Source organism: Vulpes lagopus, chromosome 11 (assembly GCF_018345385.1).
Source record: "Vulpes lagopus strain Blue_001 chromosome 11, ASM1834538v1, whole genome shotgun sequence".
NCBI lineage: Eukaryota > Metazoa > Chordata > Mammalia > Carnivora > Canidae > Vulpes > Vulpes lagopus.
This window is the reverse complement of record NC_054834.1, coordinates 28551935-28566968: the sequence shown is the minus strand read 5'-3', so window position 1 is coordinate 28566968 and position 15034 is coordinate 28551935. Positions and strand designations below refer to the sequence as shown.

At 60.2% G+C, this 15034-nt stretch overlaps 1 protein-coding gene across 2 annotated transcripts in view; it reads left to right on the top strand.

The window, feature by feature from the left end:
• OLFML2B (olfactomedin like 2B) overlaps positions 1-15034 on the top strand; it is a 35431-nt gene that overhangs the window by 15132 nt on the left and 5265 nt on the right. The window contains exons 4-6 of one of the 2 annotated variants that reach the window (XM_041774319.1): positions 2454-2630; positions 8097-8322; positions 9410-9922. In XM_041774319.1, coding sequence (XP_041630253.1) covers positions 2454-2630; positions 8097-8322; positions 9410-9922 — 916 coding nt within the window. Of the gene's footprint in view, positions 1-2453; positions 2631-8090; positions 8323-9409; positions 9923-15034 lie in introns of both variants that reach the window. The other variant, XM_041774318.1, reaches the window with a different exon arrangement.

The following is a 15034-nucleotide window of genomic DNA, read 5'->3' as shown; positions in this document are numbered from 1 at the left end:
GGGGCTTCATCTCCCATGGTTAACTGTGTGCAAGTTGGAGAGGCAAGCCCCACAGAACCCATCAAGCCCTTCCAGTGCTCAGAATTCGCCATGAAATGAAATGCCAGAAGGCCAGTGGTTCTGGGGTCCGGTCAGTTTTAACAAGCCCCTAGCAGATTCTTCAGGATAGCCCTTATAGAAGCCCGTGGAGCCTCGGTGTCTGGGGGTTACTGTCTCCCTAGATACTTAGACACCTTCTGAGCTACGTTGGCTTTCCCAGGCTGTGCCTGGTAACATCTGAGCATTTACACTCCTCATATCTGTCTGATAAAGACAGAAAGCAAGTGCATCCTCTTACATCGTTGCTTCCTGGGCTCAAGGAGAACATCACATCTAAAAACTCAGATGCAGGGCACCCGGGTGGCTCAGTCGGTGAAATATCTGCCTGCAGCTCCAGTCGTGATCTCAGGGTCCTGGGATGGAGCCCAAATCCAGCTCCCTACTCAGCAGGGAGTCTGCTTCTCTCTCTCCCTCTCCCCTTGCTCATGTTCTTTCTCAAATAAATGAATAATCTTTTTAAAAAATATTTTATTTATTTATTCAGGGGAGACAGAGAGAGAGGCAGAGACAGGCAGAGGGAGAAGCTGGCTTCCTGCAGGGAGCCCGATGCAGGACTCGATCCCAGGACCCCAGGGTAACGACCTGAACCAAAGGCAGATGCTCAACTGCTGAGCCACCCAGGCGTCCCAATGAATAATCTTTTTTAAAGAATAAAACAAAAACTCAGATGCTTATGGAGACCTTAGGATGCTGGCCACAGTTGGACAGTGTTGGATCTCAGTGCAGTAAACTTCTCTCGAAATAACCGGAGGAGAAAGAGCACCTCTGAGCCTTGTCCATAACTGTCCCTGGTGCAGACCATGCAGCGTCACCCCCTCTCGGACACTGCCTCTCGCCCGTCCCTCCCTCCCTCCTCTGAACCCCATAAGCTTCACACTTGCCACTCGCAGAATCCAGCGTGCTTGGTCATCTTCCTCCTGCTGTGTGGGCCTTTTTCCCCCAGTTATAGCTGCTATCTCCCCAGCACCCCAGGGCAAGTGCCCCGGGAGTATTGTGAGGGAGTGTTGTTTGGGACCGCTCTGTACCGTAGCCACACAGGAGGTGCTCACCAGTGTTGGTTGAATTGACAAGTACCTAGGTCCCTTCCAGTATGAACCGGGTCTGGAACACAGTTAATTTGCCAAGTAGGGTTCATTTAGGGAAACTGTTTTTATGGGTAAATAGGAGAATTTGAAACCAGGCTATGGGTTTTCTATGTAAACGATGCTCTTAAAGTGCTGTGGAATAGTTTGGGTTCATTAGAAAAGTAGACTAAGTAGATGTCTTTGGCCACCTCTTCTAAAATTGCTTTTAAAAACCCTTCTTGGGGGATCCCTGGGTGGCGCAGTGGTTTGGCGCCTGCCTTTGGCCCAGGGCGCGATCCTGGAGACCCGGGATCGAATCCCACGTCGGGCTCCCGGTGCATGGAGCCTGCTTCTCCCTCTGCCTGTGTCTCTGCCTCTCTCTATCTCTCTGTGACTATCATAAATAAACTAAAATTTAAAAATAAATATATAAATAAATAAAAAATAAATAAATAAAAACCCTTCTTTTGGGGCGCCTGGGTGGCTCAGTTGAGCGTCTGACTCTTGATTTCAGCTCAGGGCATGATCTCAGGGTCGTGGGATCGAGCCCTGAGTGGAGGCTCTATGTTCAGGGGAGAGTCTGCTTGAGATTCTTTCCTTCTTCTTCTTCCCGTTTCCCTGGCTCATGTGTGTGCGTGCTCTCTCTCTTTCTGTCTTTCTCTTTCTCAAATAAGCAAATGAATCTTTTAAAAAACCCTTCTTGGGACACCTGGGTGGCTCAGTGGTTGAGCTTCTGCCTTCAGCCCAGATCAGGATCGCAGGATCCCGGGATCGAATCCCGCATTGGGCTCCCTGCTTCTCCCTCTGTCTGTGTCTCTGCCTCTCTCTCTCTCTCTCTCTCTCTCTGTGTCTCATGAATAAATAAATCTTAAAAAAAAAAACCCTTCTTTGATTAATTGAGCTACTGGTTCACATGTATGGGGTCCAAGCGAGTGGAATATTTTGTAATATTCGTCATCGCTGGACACGGGTGCATGCACTGTGTGCAAATGATAGGAAAGAGGCCAGGTGTCCTAGTAACCCGGAGACACGGCATGTCACTTAGGAAAGCCGTGGGGGTTTTCCAGCAGTGGGACCTACTGGAGCCGTGCTGCCCCACAGGGACTGCCTGGGCTCTGACACGGGCCCTCAGCACCGGGCTGGACCCACTGGAGGACCCCAGTGGCTTCTTGGCCCCTGTCTCAGCCTGTTCTGTGCCTCTATCTCTGAGCAGAAGCGAGCTGCTGGCGGCCTCCAGCTTGACTCTAGGGCTCTAGAGGACCTTCGTTTTACACTTTTTTCTCTTTTCAGGAAGTTTCTAAAAACCTCACCAAGGAAAACGAGCAAATTAAGGAAGACATGGAAGAAATTCGAACCGAGATGAGCAAGCGAGGTAAAGAGAACTGCTCGGAAAGCATCCTGGACGGCATGCCGGACGTGCGCGCGGCATTGCAGAGGGACGCGGCGGCGGCCTACGCACCCCCAGAGGTACGGCCCTGGCTCCCAGGAAGCCAGGGGCACAGCCCCCAGGGGGCACCCTGCCAGGCTTGCACGCGGGCACCGAGCTCTGCACCTTCTGGTTCCTTCACGGCCGTGGTCTCATCTTCGCGGCGACAGGGCAGGGGGTGACTCGGGGTACCTGATGTTGGAGCCCAGAGAGGCTCAGCGCATGAGTGTTGGAGCCAGGACTCCTGAGTCCCAGACCTTGTTGTTTCCGTCGTGCCCGCCCCACCCCGCACCCCACCCCGCAGCCGCCTCCTGGGGGAGCGTGCGTGCTGGCCGCCTGGGCCACTGGGGTTCGCTCCTGCCGTCCTGGCACGATTATGGAGAAGGGGAGACCCTTCTCCCGCGCTCTACGGTGCCCCAGTTTGCACACGGGAAGCTCTGTGGCCCTTGCGTTCGTGAAGGGCCTCGTGTGCACCACTACTCCTGGCGCTACACCGGCTGCTTTGCTTGATTTGCGGGCCGGCCCAGATCAGCCCGCACTTTCCAGATGCGGAAACACACCCGGCAAGGCTCCCGGGAGGCCGTACTCAGCCGGGAAGTGGTGGCCGGGGGGGCCTCAGATCCCTGTCTCTCCTCGCCCAGTCGCATTCCGACGCGAGGTCCCCGTGTGTGCAATGGGACGCTGTCCCAAGGTGTCTGGAGTGACACCCGATGGCTTCCTTGCCTACCAAGGCCCCCGTGTTCGTGCCCGTTTCTTTTGGCTTCAGTTGCTTGGTTCTGCTGATGTGCTAGTGGCTCCGAGCGTTAATCCCCACTAAGTGGGGTGGTTGTGGCCTGAGCTGCTGCCTGAGAGGTAGCATCCTTTGGGAGCTAACGCAGAGGAGTGGAAGAGGAAGCAGGTCAGGTGTGGTGGCCGGACTTGAGTGTGAGATGCGGGGAGGGCGCGGGTCTGGGTGAAGCGTTGGAAGAGGGTCCCAGGAACCAGGAGCAAACGGCAGTGGAGAGAGGCCTGGCTGGCCTCAGCTGGACCAGGGCTCGGGTGGGCGGCGGGGCCTGGGTTCCAGATGTGCCAGCACAGGGCCGCGGGGGGTGGGAGGGGCATGGGGAGCAGGGCCTGGGACACACATTGCCGTTGAGCTGTTGCTCTGCACCCGGACGTGGGGAAGGGCTGAGCATTTTTATGTGGGACTCTGCTTCCTGGGCCACGAGGACCTGCGGCAACGGGGCAAGTCAGCCTGGGCTCTGGACTCTTGGAAACTCCTCAGAGTGGTGCCAGGCGGGCAGCAGCTGTGGGCCGGGGCGACCCTGGACATGTGTGTCCCGAAGGTAGGATGATGGGGACTCTGGAGGCTGGAGAGCCCAAAGGCAGCACGGAGCTTGCACCCTGCCCGGCGCATAGCTCCCAGTAGAACCAGTTCCAAACCAGAAACTAAGTATAAGCAAGGCCAATCATTTTCTGGCTTTGCCCATGATGACTACTTTGATGCTCCCTGGGACGTATCATATTTCTTCAACAATTATATTTATTCTCATCTTGAGTTGTGTGCCCCCCACCCCCCCAACGGGCTGGCTGCGAAGCGTGTGTTTAGTCTGCTGGGTGGGTCATCCCTGAACAGATCGGAGCTTATAAACCAAAGGGCCGAGGATACCGGGGCTGGAAGGGACCTTGGAGGCACCCTCTCCCCCGACCCAGGGCCCAGCGGCTCACATCCCGGCCCATCTGGCATGTCCTGCTGGCCGGGTGCGCCGTGGAGGCCGGCATCCCCTGTGCTCCCTGGCGTCCAGCTTCCCCGTCGGCTGAGCTGGCGATTTCGGCTGTTGTCTTGATGATACATTATGTGGTATGTTCAGCAACCGAGCTCTTATTTCCTGAGGGCGAACAGTAAACCAAATCAAACACACCAAATGCTTTTTCTCTTTGCTCAGCAAAGCCCTTTCCCCTCCTGAAATCCCCATCTATCACACTGCTCAAGTTAGCGCAATCCGCCCAAAGCCGGGTGGTGGGGGTAGCGCCAGGGCTGGGGGGGGGGGGGGGGGAGGGACCAGGGGAGGAGGGGAGGAGGCCCCAGGCTGGCATCCTCCTCCCCTGCCAGGAAGGGGCACGTGGGGGCCTGGGTCGGTGGTTATCTTCAGGGCTCCTAGATGATCCTGGGGTTTCTCGGGGTGGCGAATGGCAGTTTGTCGGCGGCCTCTCTGCGAGGGAGTCCTCGCCCGGAGCTGCCCGGAGGGTTGGCAAGGGGCTCCGGGGCTGGGTTGGGAGAGGAGAGGCAGGGTGGGAGCGGGGACCCAGGGCCGCCAGGAGTTGAAGTCATGCAGCAGACTCTTGGATTAACGGAGGGAGGAAGGCACAGCTCGGTGGGGGCAGCTGCCGCCCAGCTCAGCCCGTCGCCAGTGAATCCAAGGAAATTATATGTTCTCTGGCAGAGGCTGCCATGGTCTTGCTCCATGTCCTTGGCTGGGAGAAGCAGCGGCGGTTCCCGCTTGTCCTGGGGAGCCGGGAATTAAAGACAGCTCCTGGGGTTGACCATGGAGAAATGACGGCGGCTTCTGCAATGCAGGGGGAGGCCGGGGTCGGGCAATTAGCGAGCCCAAGGCGTCTGAGGCACGCCCCGGGGCCTCGAGTCAGCCACCCAGCCTCCTTCCCCGGCGGGAAATGAGGATCCCCAAGTCTGCTAGGCACCCGCCAGACCGGGGCCCTGTGGACTTGAGGATGTCAACGGGTTTTCAGGTGGCAGGAGGGTTAGGGCAGCGGGGCTTCGTGTAAGGCGGCGGGTAGGCTCCGGAGACAGTGGCCCCGAACCCGCCCCTTCACTGATTGACCTTCAGCCGATGTGCCAAGTGACCCTGAGCCCCTTTCCTCTTATCCGTAAGGTCCGGGTGGTGCCGTCTGCCGTGCCCCATTGTTGGGGTACGAAGGGACGCGTCTGGGCGTCATGCGTGCTCACCAGACTCATCACCGCGGCCACGCATCCCTGCGTCTCTGGCCGAGGTCACCTCCCCAGCAAGAAATGGGAATTGGGGAGGGACAGGCAGCGGGTGTGGGGGGCTCCCCCGGCACGGACCGGGCCTCTCTGGGCAGCGCTCTGGCCCCGGCCGTGGGAGGCAGGCGGAAACGGGCTCCGGCCTTGCAGGAGTGGGTGTCGGGAGCAAGGAGCTGCTATGTCTGCTCTGTCACCTGGCTTGGCTCGTTTGTCGCAGGGAAACCGGCCCAGGCTGGGGGGCATGGCCGGAAGTGATGCTGGGCTTTCTCCAGGCCAAATCTTTAAGGTCAAAACTTGAGCCTGATTGGCTCATTCCTGTGCACAGCGAGAAAGTTGGCCAGATGGCTGCGTTTCTGCCAGCGAATGTTCTGTGACCCTGAAGGTCCGACTCTCAGGACACTGGGCATCTGGGGACAGAAGTTTGGTTTCCAACAGGCTCTGCTCTCTGGGTGCATTTCAGCGGGGTCTGGAGTAATGGGATTGAGGGGCGCTTACCCACCTCCTCGTGGTGAGAAGGGGGCTTCCATGGCTCAGGCAGCGATAGGAAGCTGCCCCTTCATCACTCGGCATCTAGAGTCTTCCTGAGAGCGGGGCTGAGCCTGCCCTTCGGTCCCTTTGCACGTCCCTGGCGGAGCCACCACCCCAGGAGCTGGACCTATCTGTGGCCTCTGAACACAGGGCCTGTGCCCAAAGTTCGTTATTTTCAGGGGTGGGTGATTGTGAATTTGGATTGGGGTGGGGGGCGGGTACATGACCTGATGGACCCAGGCAGGACTCAGAGACCCCGCCACACCGTGGACACAGAGGGCAGACCCTGGGCAGAGCTCCACGGAGCACAGGCTGGCCCTTCTGCTTGACCAGAACACTCTGGCGGTGGTGCCATAGTGCCGTCAAGGTGCTCGGGTCACAGGCACCTACTGCAGAGCCTCGTTTGACAGGATCCCAGTGCCAGTCATAAATGTAGCCCCTTCCTTGGGGCCTGTCCTGATTGAAAGTTCACTGTACCAGGGGCGCCTGGCCGCCTCAGTCAGTAGAACATGCGGCTCTTGATTCCGTGAGTTCCAGCCCCATGTTGGAGTGGAGATCGCCTAAAAATAAAAAAAAAAAATCCAATCCAACGTAAGGAATATTGAGGAGCGCCCACTCAGAGGAGTCACAGATGAGCAAGCAGTGGTTGCTGTTCTTTCTGTTCCTTAGAGTCTACAGAGACAGCATCCTTAAATAATGCCCACAGCAGGCCGGCAGGAAGGCGCCATAATGGGGCTGTGGACTGGCGTCCGTTGAAGGCTGTGTTCAGTCCTGAGGAGAAGCTGCACATGCAGTGCTTCACATAGAGGGGCTGCTGCTGTCTCACGGAGAAGGGCTCGGGGGGCAGGCCGACCTCGGCTGGTGCGCTCAGCTGCACGACGCCGTCAGGGATGCCCATCCCCAGAATCCCCTCGTGGTCACAAGGTGGCTGCTCAGCGCCAGCCACCCTGTCCACATCTCAGGCCACACAAATTGGGAAGAGCACGGTAGATGCCTTCCAGCTGACTCAGCCTCCCTTTTAAGGAATTTTTCCAAAAAGCTCTTTCCGCCAACTTCTACTTATACCCCACTGGCCGGAACGCTGTCCCGTGGCTACGCCCACAAAACCCATTTCCCATCAGAAAGGAACAGGAGATGGGATTTGCGTAGTCAGTCAGACGTCTCTGCCACAACGTGCAAAAGTGGGGCTTGGGAAAGAGAGGCAGGCTAATTATGGGTGAGAAGCTCAGGGAGTATTTTCTCGCCCGAGATGTTAGCCAGGCCTTGAGGAATGGGTAGATTAGGGTAAGTAGCTCTGGGGTGGGGGGAGAAGGGCCAGCCTTGCAGACGGAGAAGGCAGTCCAAGCAAAGGCCCCGCAGCTCAAGGAGCCAAGAGGTGGAGGAGTCGGCCGGGGGCTGGAGGACGGGGATTGGGGCTGAGGGCGGAGCTGGAGAGCGGGCTGCTGGGCTGGGCCGAGGCCAGCGCCAACGAGGGGTGTAAGCGCCAGGCCGGACCTCGGACTTTGTTCCGGATGCACCAGGGGGCGGGGGGGAGGGTTGGGTCCGTTCCTTCTGACAGTGGAGGTGACGGCTTCACCCTGAGGTGCGCATCTCGGGCCTTACGTCCCAGCCCGGCACCGTTGTCCACATGGGGGCCTCCTTGGAAACCCCTGGGCGCTAGGCCGGGGCTCAGAGGAGAACCGCGCTCTCCAGGCAGTCCAGCGTGGACACTAGAGACACCTGCCGGAGCCAGACCACCTGGGTTCAAATCCTGCCTGCCCCCTGACCTGCTGTGGGGCCTTGGGCCACTTACGTAACCCCTCCACGCCTCCGATTCCTAACCTGTTCAGGGGAGTGGTAAAGCCTTCCTACCCCGGAGGGCTCGGGGGAGAGCGGGCCCGTTGGCGAATGTGCCGCGGGCACAGCAGTGTGTTGGCTGCAGCATGGCCTCCACCTGCCTGCCGACCAGTGACCTGCCGACCAGTGACCTGACCTTCCCTGTGTCCCCTCTGAGGAGCAGTATGAGGAGCGGTTCCTGCAGGAAGAAACCGTGTCCCAGCAGATCAACTCCATCGAGCTGGTGCAGACGCGGCCCCTGGCTCCGCCCGAGGTGGTAAGGCCACAGCGGCCCCTGCAGAGGCAGGTGCATCTGCGGGGCCGGCCGGCCTCCAGGCCCACCGTCATCCGGGGTGTCACCTACTACAAGGCCAAGGACCCCGAGGAGGAGAATGACATCGAAGAGCAGCGTGAGTTGGGGTCGGCGGGGCGGCCCCCAGGGCGGTTTGGGCCCTGTGGAGATGCGCCTTCTCCGAGCCGCACCCCTCCTGCGGCCTCACGGCCAACGTGCCTGCCCCACGAGGGGCTGTGGGCCCAGTTCCTTATGGTCGTTTTCCCAGATGGAACGCCATTGACTCCGTGTCATTTGTGGTGACCCCTCTGTGTGTCCTCGGAGAGCCTGGCTTCCTCACATTCCTTCTCTATTCAGCACCCAGCTCAGCCCCCATTTCACTCACAATGAGAACTGAAGTCCTCACAGGGCCCCCGAGCCCCATGTGTCCCGGCTCCCGTGTCCCCCCACATCGCCTGTTGCTCTCCCGCGGGCCTTGCTGCTCCCCGGCCTCCACAGGCACGATCTGGCCTCGGGGCCTTGGCCCTGCTGCTCGTCGGCCCGGAATGCTGCTTGGCCAGCTCCTCATCCGGCTCATGACCACTTTATCCCTGACTGCAGCCCCCCACCCTGGACACCCCACACCCTGCCCCGCGGTCCCCCAGACCCATCAGGCGCCCTCTCCCTGACGTTAGTGTCGGTGCCACACGAGGGCGAGGATGTTGTGTTCGCTGTTGTCCCGCATGCTCCATAGTACGTGCTGGATGAATGGGTGGGGCCGATCTCTGGGTGCCCCTGAGCCTGGGTGGGGCTCGGATGCAGCTCCTTATTCATTCATTCATTCATTCATTCATTCATGAGAGACACAGAGAGAGAGGCAGAGACACAGGCAGAAGGAGAAGCAGGCTCCCTGGGGGGAGCCCGTGCAGGACTCGATCCTGGGACCCCGGGGTCACGCCCTGAGCCGAAGGCAGACGCTCCACCGCTGAGCCCCCCGGGCGCCCCTCGGAGGCAGTCTATTCCGAGACCCTCCAGGAGACGCAGTGCCCTCCCATCGCTGCCACCCGCCCCCTCCTCTTTGGAAATCCCAGCTGCTCCAACTCCGAACCAGGGTGTCGCGTTGAGGCGAGGAGCCCTGTCGTTAACCTGCCAGGACGCCGCCGGCTCTCGCTCATCCAACTGTGCTCCTTTCCCCGAATCACTGGTGACCTTGTGTTTGTTTCCAGAAGACGAGTTTTTCAGTGGTGACAATGGAGTGGATTTGCTGATTGAAGATCAGCTTCTGAGGCACAACGACCTGCTGACCACAGCCACGCAGAGGCCGGCGGCCACCCACCAGGGCACCCCCGGGATGAGTGCCACGCAGACCTCGGCCCTGGCCACACCTTCCGATCCCAGCACCCCCGGCCCCACCGTGTCTGCCTCAGTGGAACAGGTCTCAGCACCACCCCATACCTCCTCAGTGGTACCGGGTCCCGTGACAGAGGCAGGCCCGGAACCTTCCACTCAGGTACCAGCCACCACTGTGGCCCGCTCGGCCACCCAGCAGCCTTCGGCCTCGGCTTCCCTGCTTGGGGCCTCTGGGGGCGCCTTTACCGAGGCTCCACCCACGGCCCTGGTGCCTCCCACCACAGTCCGAACAGACTCACCGGAGAGAGACGTGGCCACGGGGCAAGGCACGGCCCCTGCCAGCCCCACCCTGAGCCCCGAAGAGGAGGATGACATCCGAAATGTCATAGGTGAGTTCCTCTGGCCTGGCCCCCGTGCCCTGCCCAGCTCAGGGAACAGGACAGAGGAGCCAGGTGGTCGGACTTGTCCAGAAGGAAAAGCAAGTGGAGTTCGGCCTTCGGCCAGTAATGGGTGTTGACAACATCTAGGGCGGTGGTGGGTGGTAGAGAGACAGAGGGAGGGAGAGAGAGCCCGTGCATACACGTATGAGTGGGGAGGAAGGGCAGAGGGAGAGAGTCTCCAGCAGACTCCCCGCTGAGCACGGAGCCCGACGTGGGGCTCGACCTCATGACCTGAGGTTTCCTGCAGTGGGTTTACCAGGCCATGGAATAACCAAGGATTCTTATTCGTGGGGTTGGGGCAGGGGCGCTGAAATCCCAGGATAACAGAGAAGAGGGAGTGGGGGCGTTCCTGGGCCCCAGGCCCAAACCTCATGAGCGGCCGCCCCGCAGAGCACGGGAACGCCGAGGCGTCGTGTGATCCGTGCTGTAGCAGAGGACGCGCGGAGAGGCAGGGGGGTGGAAGACGGAGCACCAGCGGGGCCTGGATGCCAAGAGGGCCAGAGCGGCTTTTCTAAGGAGGTGTCATGTGAGCTCGGTTTTGAAGGACGAACAGGAATTTTCTAAACAGAGAAGGGCGGTCTTCTCTTAGGTCTAAAGGAGCAACGCGTGTTCCAGAAGCACGGGGAGTGCAGCCCCGTTCTGTGCCCTGTGCTGGGAGCTCCAGAGCCACACAACGGCTCTGAAAACAGTGGGACATGCATTGGGGAAGGACAACTGGAGAAGGAAAGGGGAGCTGGCTGCAGGCGCCTGTCCCAGGGGGAACTAAAGCAGACATTCGTGTAGTCACCACCCAGAGCGACCGAACAGTAATGACGCTGTCGAGTAACAGTCAAGATGCTTGTCGAAAACTGTCGGCACTTTGATAGAAGACAAGGTTTGCCGCGGGACCAGCTCTTCCTTCTTCCCATTTCCCGCTCCCTCGGCGGCCGTGTCCCCTCAGAACAAGGCGGTATCCGCTGCCAGCGTGGGTGCCATAGGGGCACCTGCCGGGAGCGAGCACCTGGGTGACAGGCTGCTCTCGGCCCAGCCCCGGCCCTTCGACGGGTCTCCAGTGAAATCAGAACTTTGCCAGGGGCGGTTTCCTCCGTGAAGCCCTGTGGCTTCTTGCGGTAGGTGTATGAGGCCGTGACGCAGCCGGGGAGCCTTCACGGGCCGAAATCCCGGAGTCATGGCTGAGGGGAAGCAGGCAGGTGTCAGTGTAGACAGAGCCCAGGGCAGAACCTGCTGGCCCTCGAGAAGCGGGCCGTGCTTGGGCCACAGACGTCGGGGTGCGAGCAGGACACAGTGTGGTTTTCGATTTCTTTCCCTTCCACGGTGGGGCAGAGCCGACCCCGGCCTGGGAGGCAGCTCCCCCGCGTCAGCTCTGAAGCTGTCGGTCCTGCTCGATTTCTGCAGAATGCCCCGGGCCCGGGCTTCCCACGTCCACACTGGCACATGGGGCCCCAGGCCCTGAGCGCCCCCGTACCTCCCCTCCTCCAGGGGCGTGACCCCAGTGCCCCGCGCCCCGCCACTTCTCCCTGAGTGGGAGGGACGGTCCTCCACACACGTAGACGTGCCCCCCGGGTGGTCCGGGTACTGAGGCGAAGGCAGGCTGCGGGTGGGCGTGCAGGTGGGCACGCAGCCGTTTATCAGCCTGGGAGCCTCCTCCCCGGTGGCTTCCCAGCCAGGCCTGGGGGTCTCGGCTGCGCCTGCCGCCTCCCCCCGGAGCCCGCCCGGGTTGCTGGGCCCCGGTACAGAGACCCCACACCCTGCAGCCGCTTACGTGGCGGGGCTGGAGGCGGGAACACCTTCCCTCTCGGCACGTAGAGGGTGTGAGGTTCTGCTTCGGGATGGGCCTGTAGGGTTGTTCAGATGAAAGTCTTGCCTCTGAAGTCCCCAAAGGTGAAAACACGGGCATGCGAGTGTGGATGCGGGGTTTTCCTCAAACACCCAGGGGCGAAAAGACAGGGTGGCTCAGAGAGGGGGACCCGGCAATGTGGATTCTGGGCTGGCTTGTTTTGGGGAATCATTTTTTTTCTTTTAAGATTTATTTATTTTGGAGAGACAAAGAGAAAAAGCACAGGAGCAGGAGGGGCAGAGGGACAGGGAGAGAGAACCTCAAGCAGACTCTGAGCCAAGCACAGAGCCCCGCACAGGCCTCGATCTCACAACCCTGAGGTCACAACCTGAGCTGAAACCACAGTCGGATGCTCAACTGACTGCCGCCCCAGCGCCCTTCGGGGAATGATTTTACATTGCTTATCGCTGTCGGGACGCCTGGGTGGCTCCGTGGTTGAGCACCTGCCTTTGGCTCAGGGGGTGATCCTGGGGTCCCGGGATCAAGTCCCGCCTCAGGCTCCCTGCAGGGAGCCTGCTTCTCCCTCTGCCTGTGTCTCTGCCTCTCTGTGTCTCTCATGAATAAGTGAATAAAATCTTAAAAAAAAATTGCTTATAACTATCCAGTGCGTCCCTGGGATTTCCTTTCCAGAACCTTCTCTGCAGACCCCTGATTATCTGTGCTTGGAGAGTACTACCAGGTTGTGTTGTGTGTCCTGGTTGCAGGTAAATGAAAACCATTTGGCTGAAACCAACACAGGCCATGGTTTGCTGCCCGTGGGGTTCGTTTGCTGTTTAAGGAGTCCTGGCAGTTTTGATTTTGAGCTATTTGAGATGTGGTTTTAAATCAGGCTGCTTTTAAGAGGGACATCTATCCTGTGCTTTCCAAATCTGATTTTGTGATGTCCTAAAATGCCTGACCATGATCCTCAGGGGAATTGTAAACCCTTCAGAAAAACTCCAAAAACAAGTAAATTAGAATGAACTTTTAGTTATGAAAACAGGCAATTGGCTGAAGTGTAGTCAGTGTAGGACCAGGAAAGGAAAAATGCTGTCAGTGATGGCAGCCGGCTCTGCAACTGAGGGGTCGGCCGCCATCCCGGGGCCTGGGGGGGTCAGCCACCATCCCGGGGCCTGGGGGGAGTCAGCTGCCATCCCGGGGCCTGGGGGGGCTGCTCAGGCTCCTGCAGGGGAAGGAAGGCTGTGCCACATGGGCCAGCTCACCCAGACTTTAGCAGCTGCGGCTCGGACACGGGGCTGGTTTGGGGCTGGGCAGGAGGGAGAGGAGCAGAGGGGGAACTGTCAGGGTGACACAGTGGCAGTGAGAGCCTGTCTCCTGTTGAATCCGGGAAACCTCATCTGTGAAGACGGGTCTCCCCCACAAGCCTGAGGCCCTAGCAGTCCCTGAGGTTTGCCTCCAGCTGGGGGGCAGCCTGCCATGCATCAGGGGTGCTGGCCTGGGCTGCCCCGGAGAGGTGGTGCAGGGGTGGCCAGAGCCTCGCAGCGTCTGCCCAGACACGGATGAGACGGGTCACCCCCCCCTCCCAGGGCACCCTGCTCCACTTGCTTTGTCTCCCATCACTAACCAGCCCCTCGAGGCCACAGGGAACTTGGGTCAGAAGCAGGGCCTCTGGCCCTGGAAACAATGTGAAGGGGGGACGCTTCGTAGATGGACAAGGAGGGAGGAAGGTCTCCCTGCGCCAGGCCAAGTGTCACCCGCATCTGTCTCTGCGCCGTGAACATGAGATGCGCTCGCTCCCCACGAGCTGACCACTGAGGCTGGGGGGACCCTGGCCAGCATCGGGTTCTGGCGGTGGACCCCCGTCTCCACGCGTGGGGTGCCCCAGGGAGAGGGCACCCCCGCCCGCAGGGCGCCACAGGGTGGGGGGGGAGGCCTGTGCAGGCCCGACTAGGCCACAGGCCAGGGCCCTGGGATGGGGAGCCACGGGCCTGCTGGTGCCCGAAGCGCAGCCTCAACTCTGAACGCGGCTCCGACGCTTTGGAGCAGCGAAGACCCTCAGAGTCAGAGTGAAAGGCCGGTGCCGGGTAGGACGGCGTCAGGCGGAGGTGTTGGCACCTCGGAGGCGGGGGGGGGGGGGGGGGGGGGGGGGGGGGCCGCGAGCCTGCTCGGATGTCATTCCCACTGCGGTGAAGGCCTGCCCAGGCGCTCTGGGTCCCAGGGACTCTTCTGGAAGGGCTGCCTGGGCGCTCTGGGTCCCAGGGACTCTTCTGGAAAGACATGCTGGCCCGGCTGTCTTGAGGGATGAGGCACAGCTGGCCAGGCCACAGAGGGAGGCCATGCCACAGTGAGAAGGAGCAGCCGGGCCCTGGAGCCCCGGGAGCGCGGGGGCACCGCCCTCAAGGTGGCGAATGGAAGGCTTTTCCCTCCCTTTCTTCTAGGCGCCCCCTCTCTCTGTGCGTCTGCTCAGGCCGTTTTTTCTCTGCTCTTTCATGCCATTCTAACTGCAGGAATATCAAGCATTTACGTTATTAGCATGAGGTTTCCCGCTCATCTTTATACCGAGAACGTCTGTTGTAAATGCAAACATAAGGTCAGTTGAGTCCAGGGTGGCAGTCACCAGAGTGACAGCCCCCGGGCCCACGTCCCGGCTCCTTCGACGGCCACAGCAGAGTGCTGCAGAAAGCCAGCTGTTGCTTCCCTCCTGACCTGTGCTGCCTCAGCAGCGCCCGCACCCCCCTGCCAGGACGGAAGGCAGTGCGTGACCCCCTCTCCCTTCCTCTGCGTCCTGCGTGGCCCAGGTTGTTGGCCAAACAGGGAAGCGACCCAAGGAGGAGGTAGTAGAGGGCTGCGTACCCGGATTTTTGCGTTTCTTGAGGCTCCACTGTGGTCTGCGTTCAAGGCAAGCTCTGGCTCGGGGGTCGTGAGGCCTCCGGGGCTGTGGGCCTCACTCAGCTGCAGAGGTGGCCCGCCTGAGTCTGGCTGGACCCCCGCCCCCGCTCCTCCCCCTCCCCGTGGGTCCGCCTGGAATTCCGTGTTCAGCAGGCCTTGCAAACCTGTGAGCAAGCACGGCAGACACACCTACGGGGCGTGCCCCTGTGCACACGCACACACTTCGCCATCCTCCTGGACTTGGCTCCTAGAACACAAGGGAGCAGGTAAGGTGACGGAGAAGGTCAGGATGGTGACAGCAGGGTGTTGCATCCAGGGCCCCCTTCTGAGCGAGGGCCCTGTGAGGTAGCCCGAGGACACCCTGGGGAGACACGCAGGCAGGGGCGAGGGCTGTC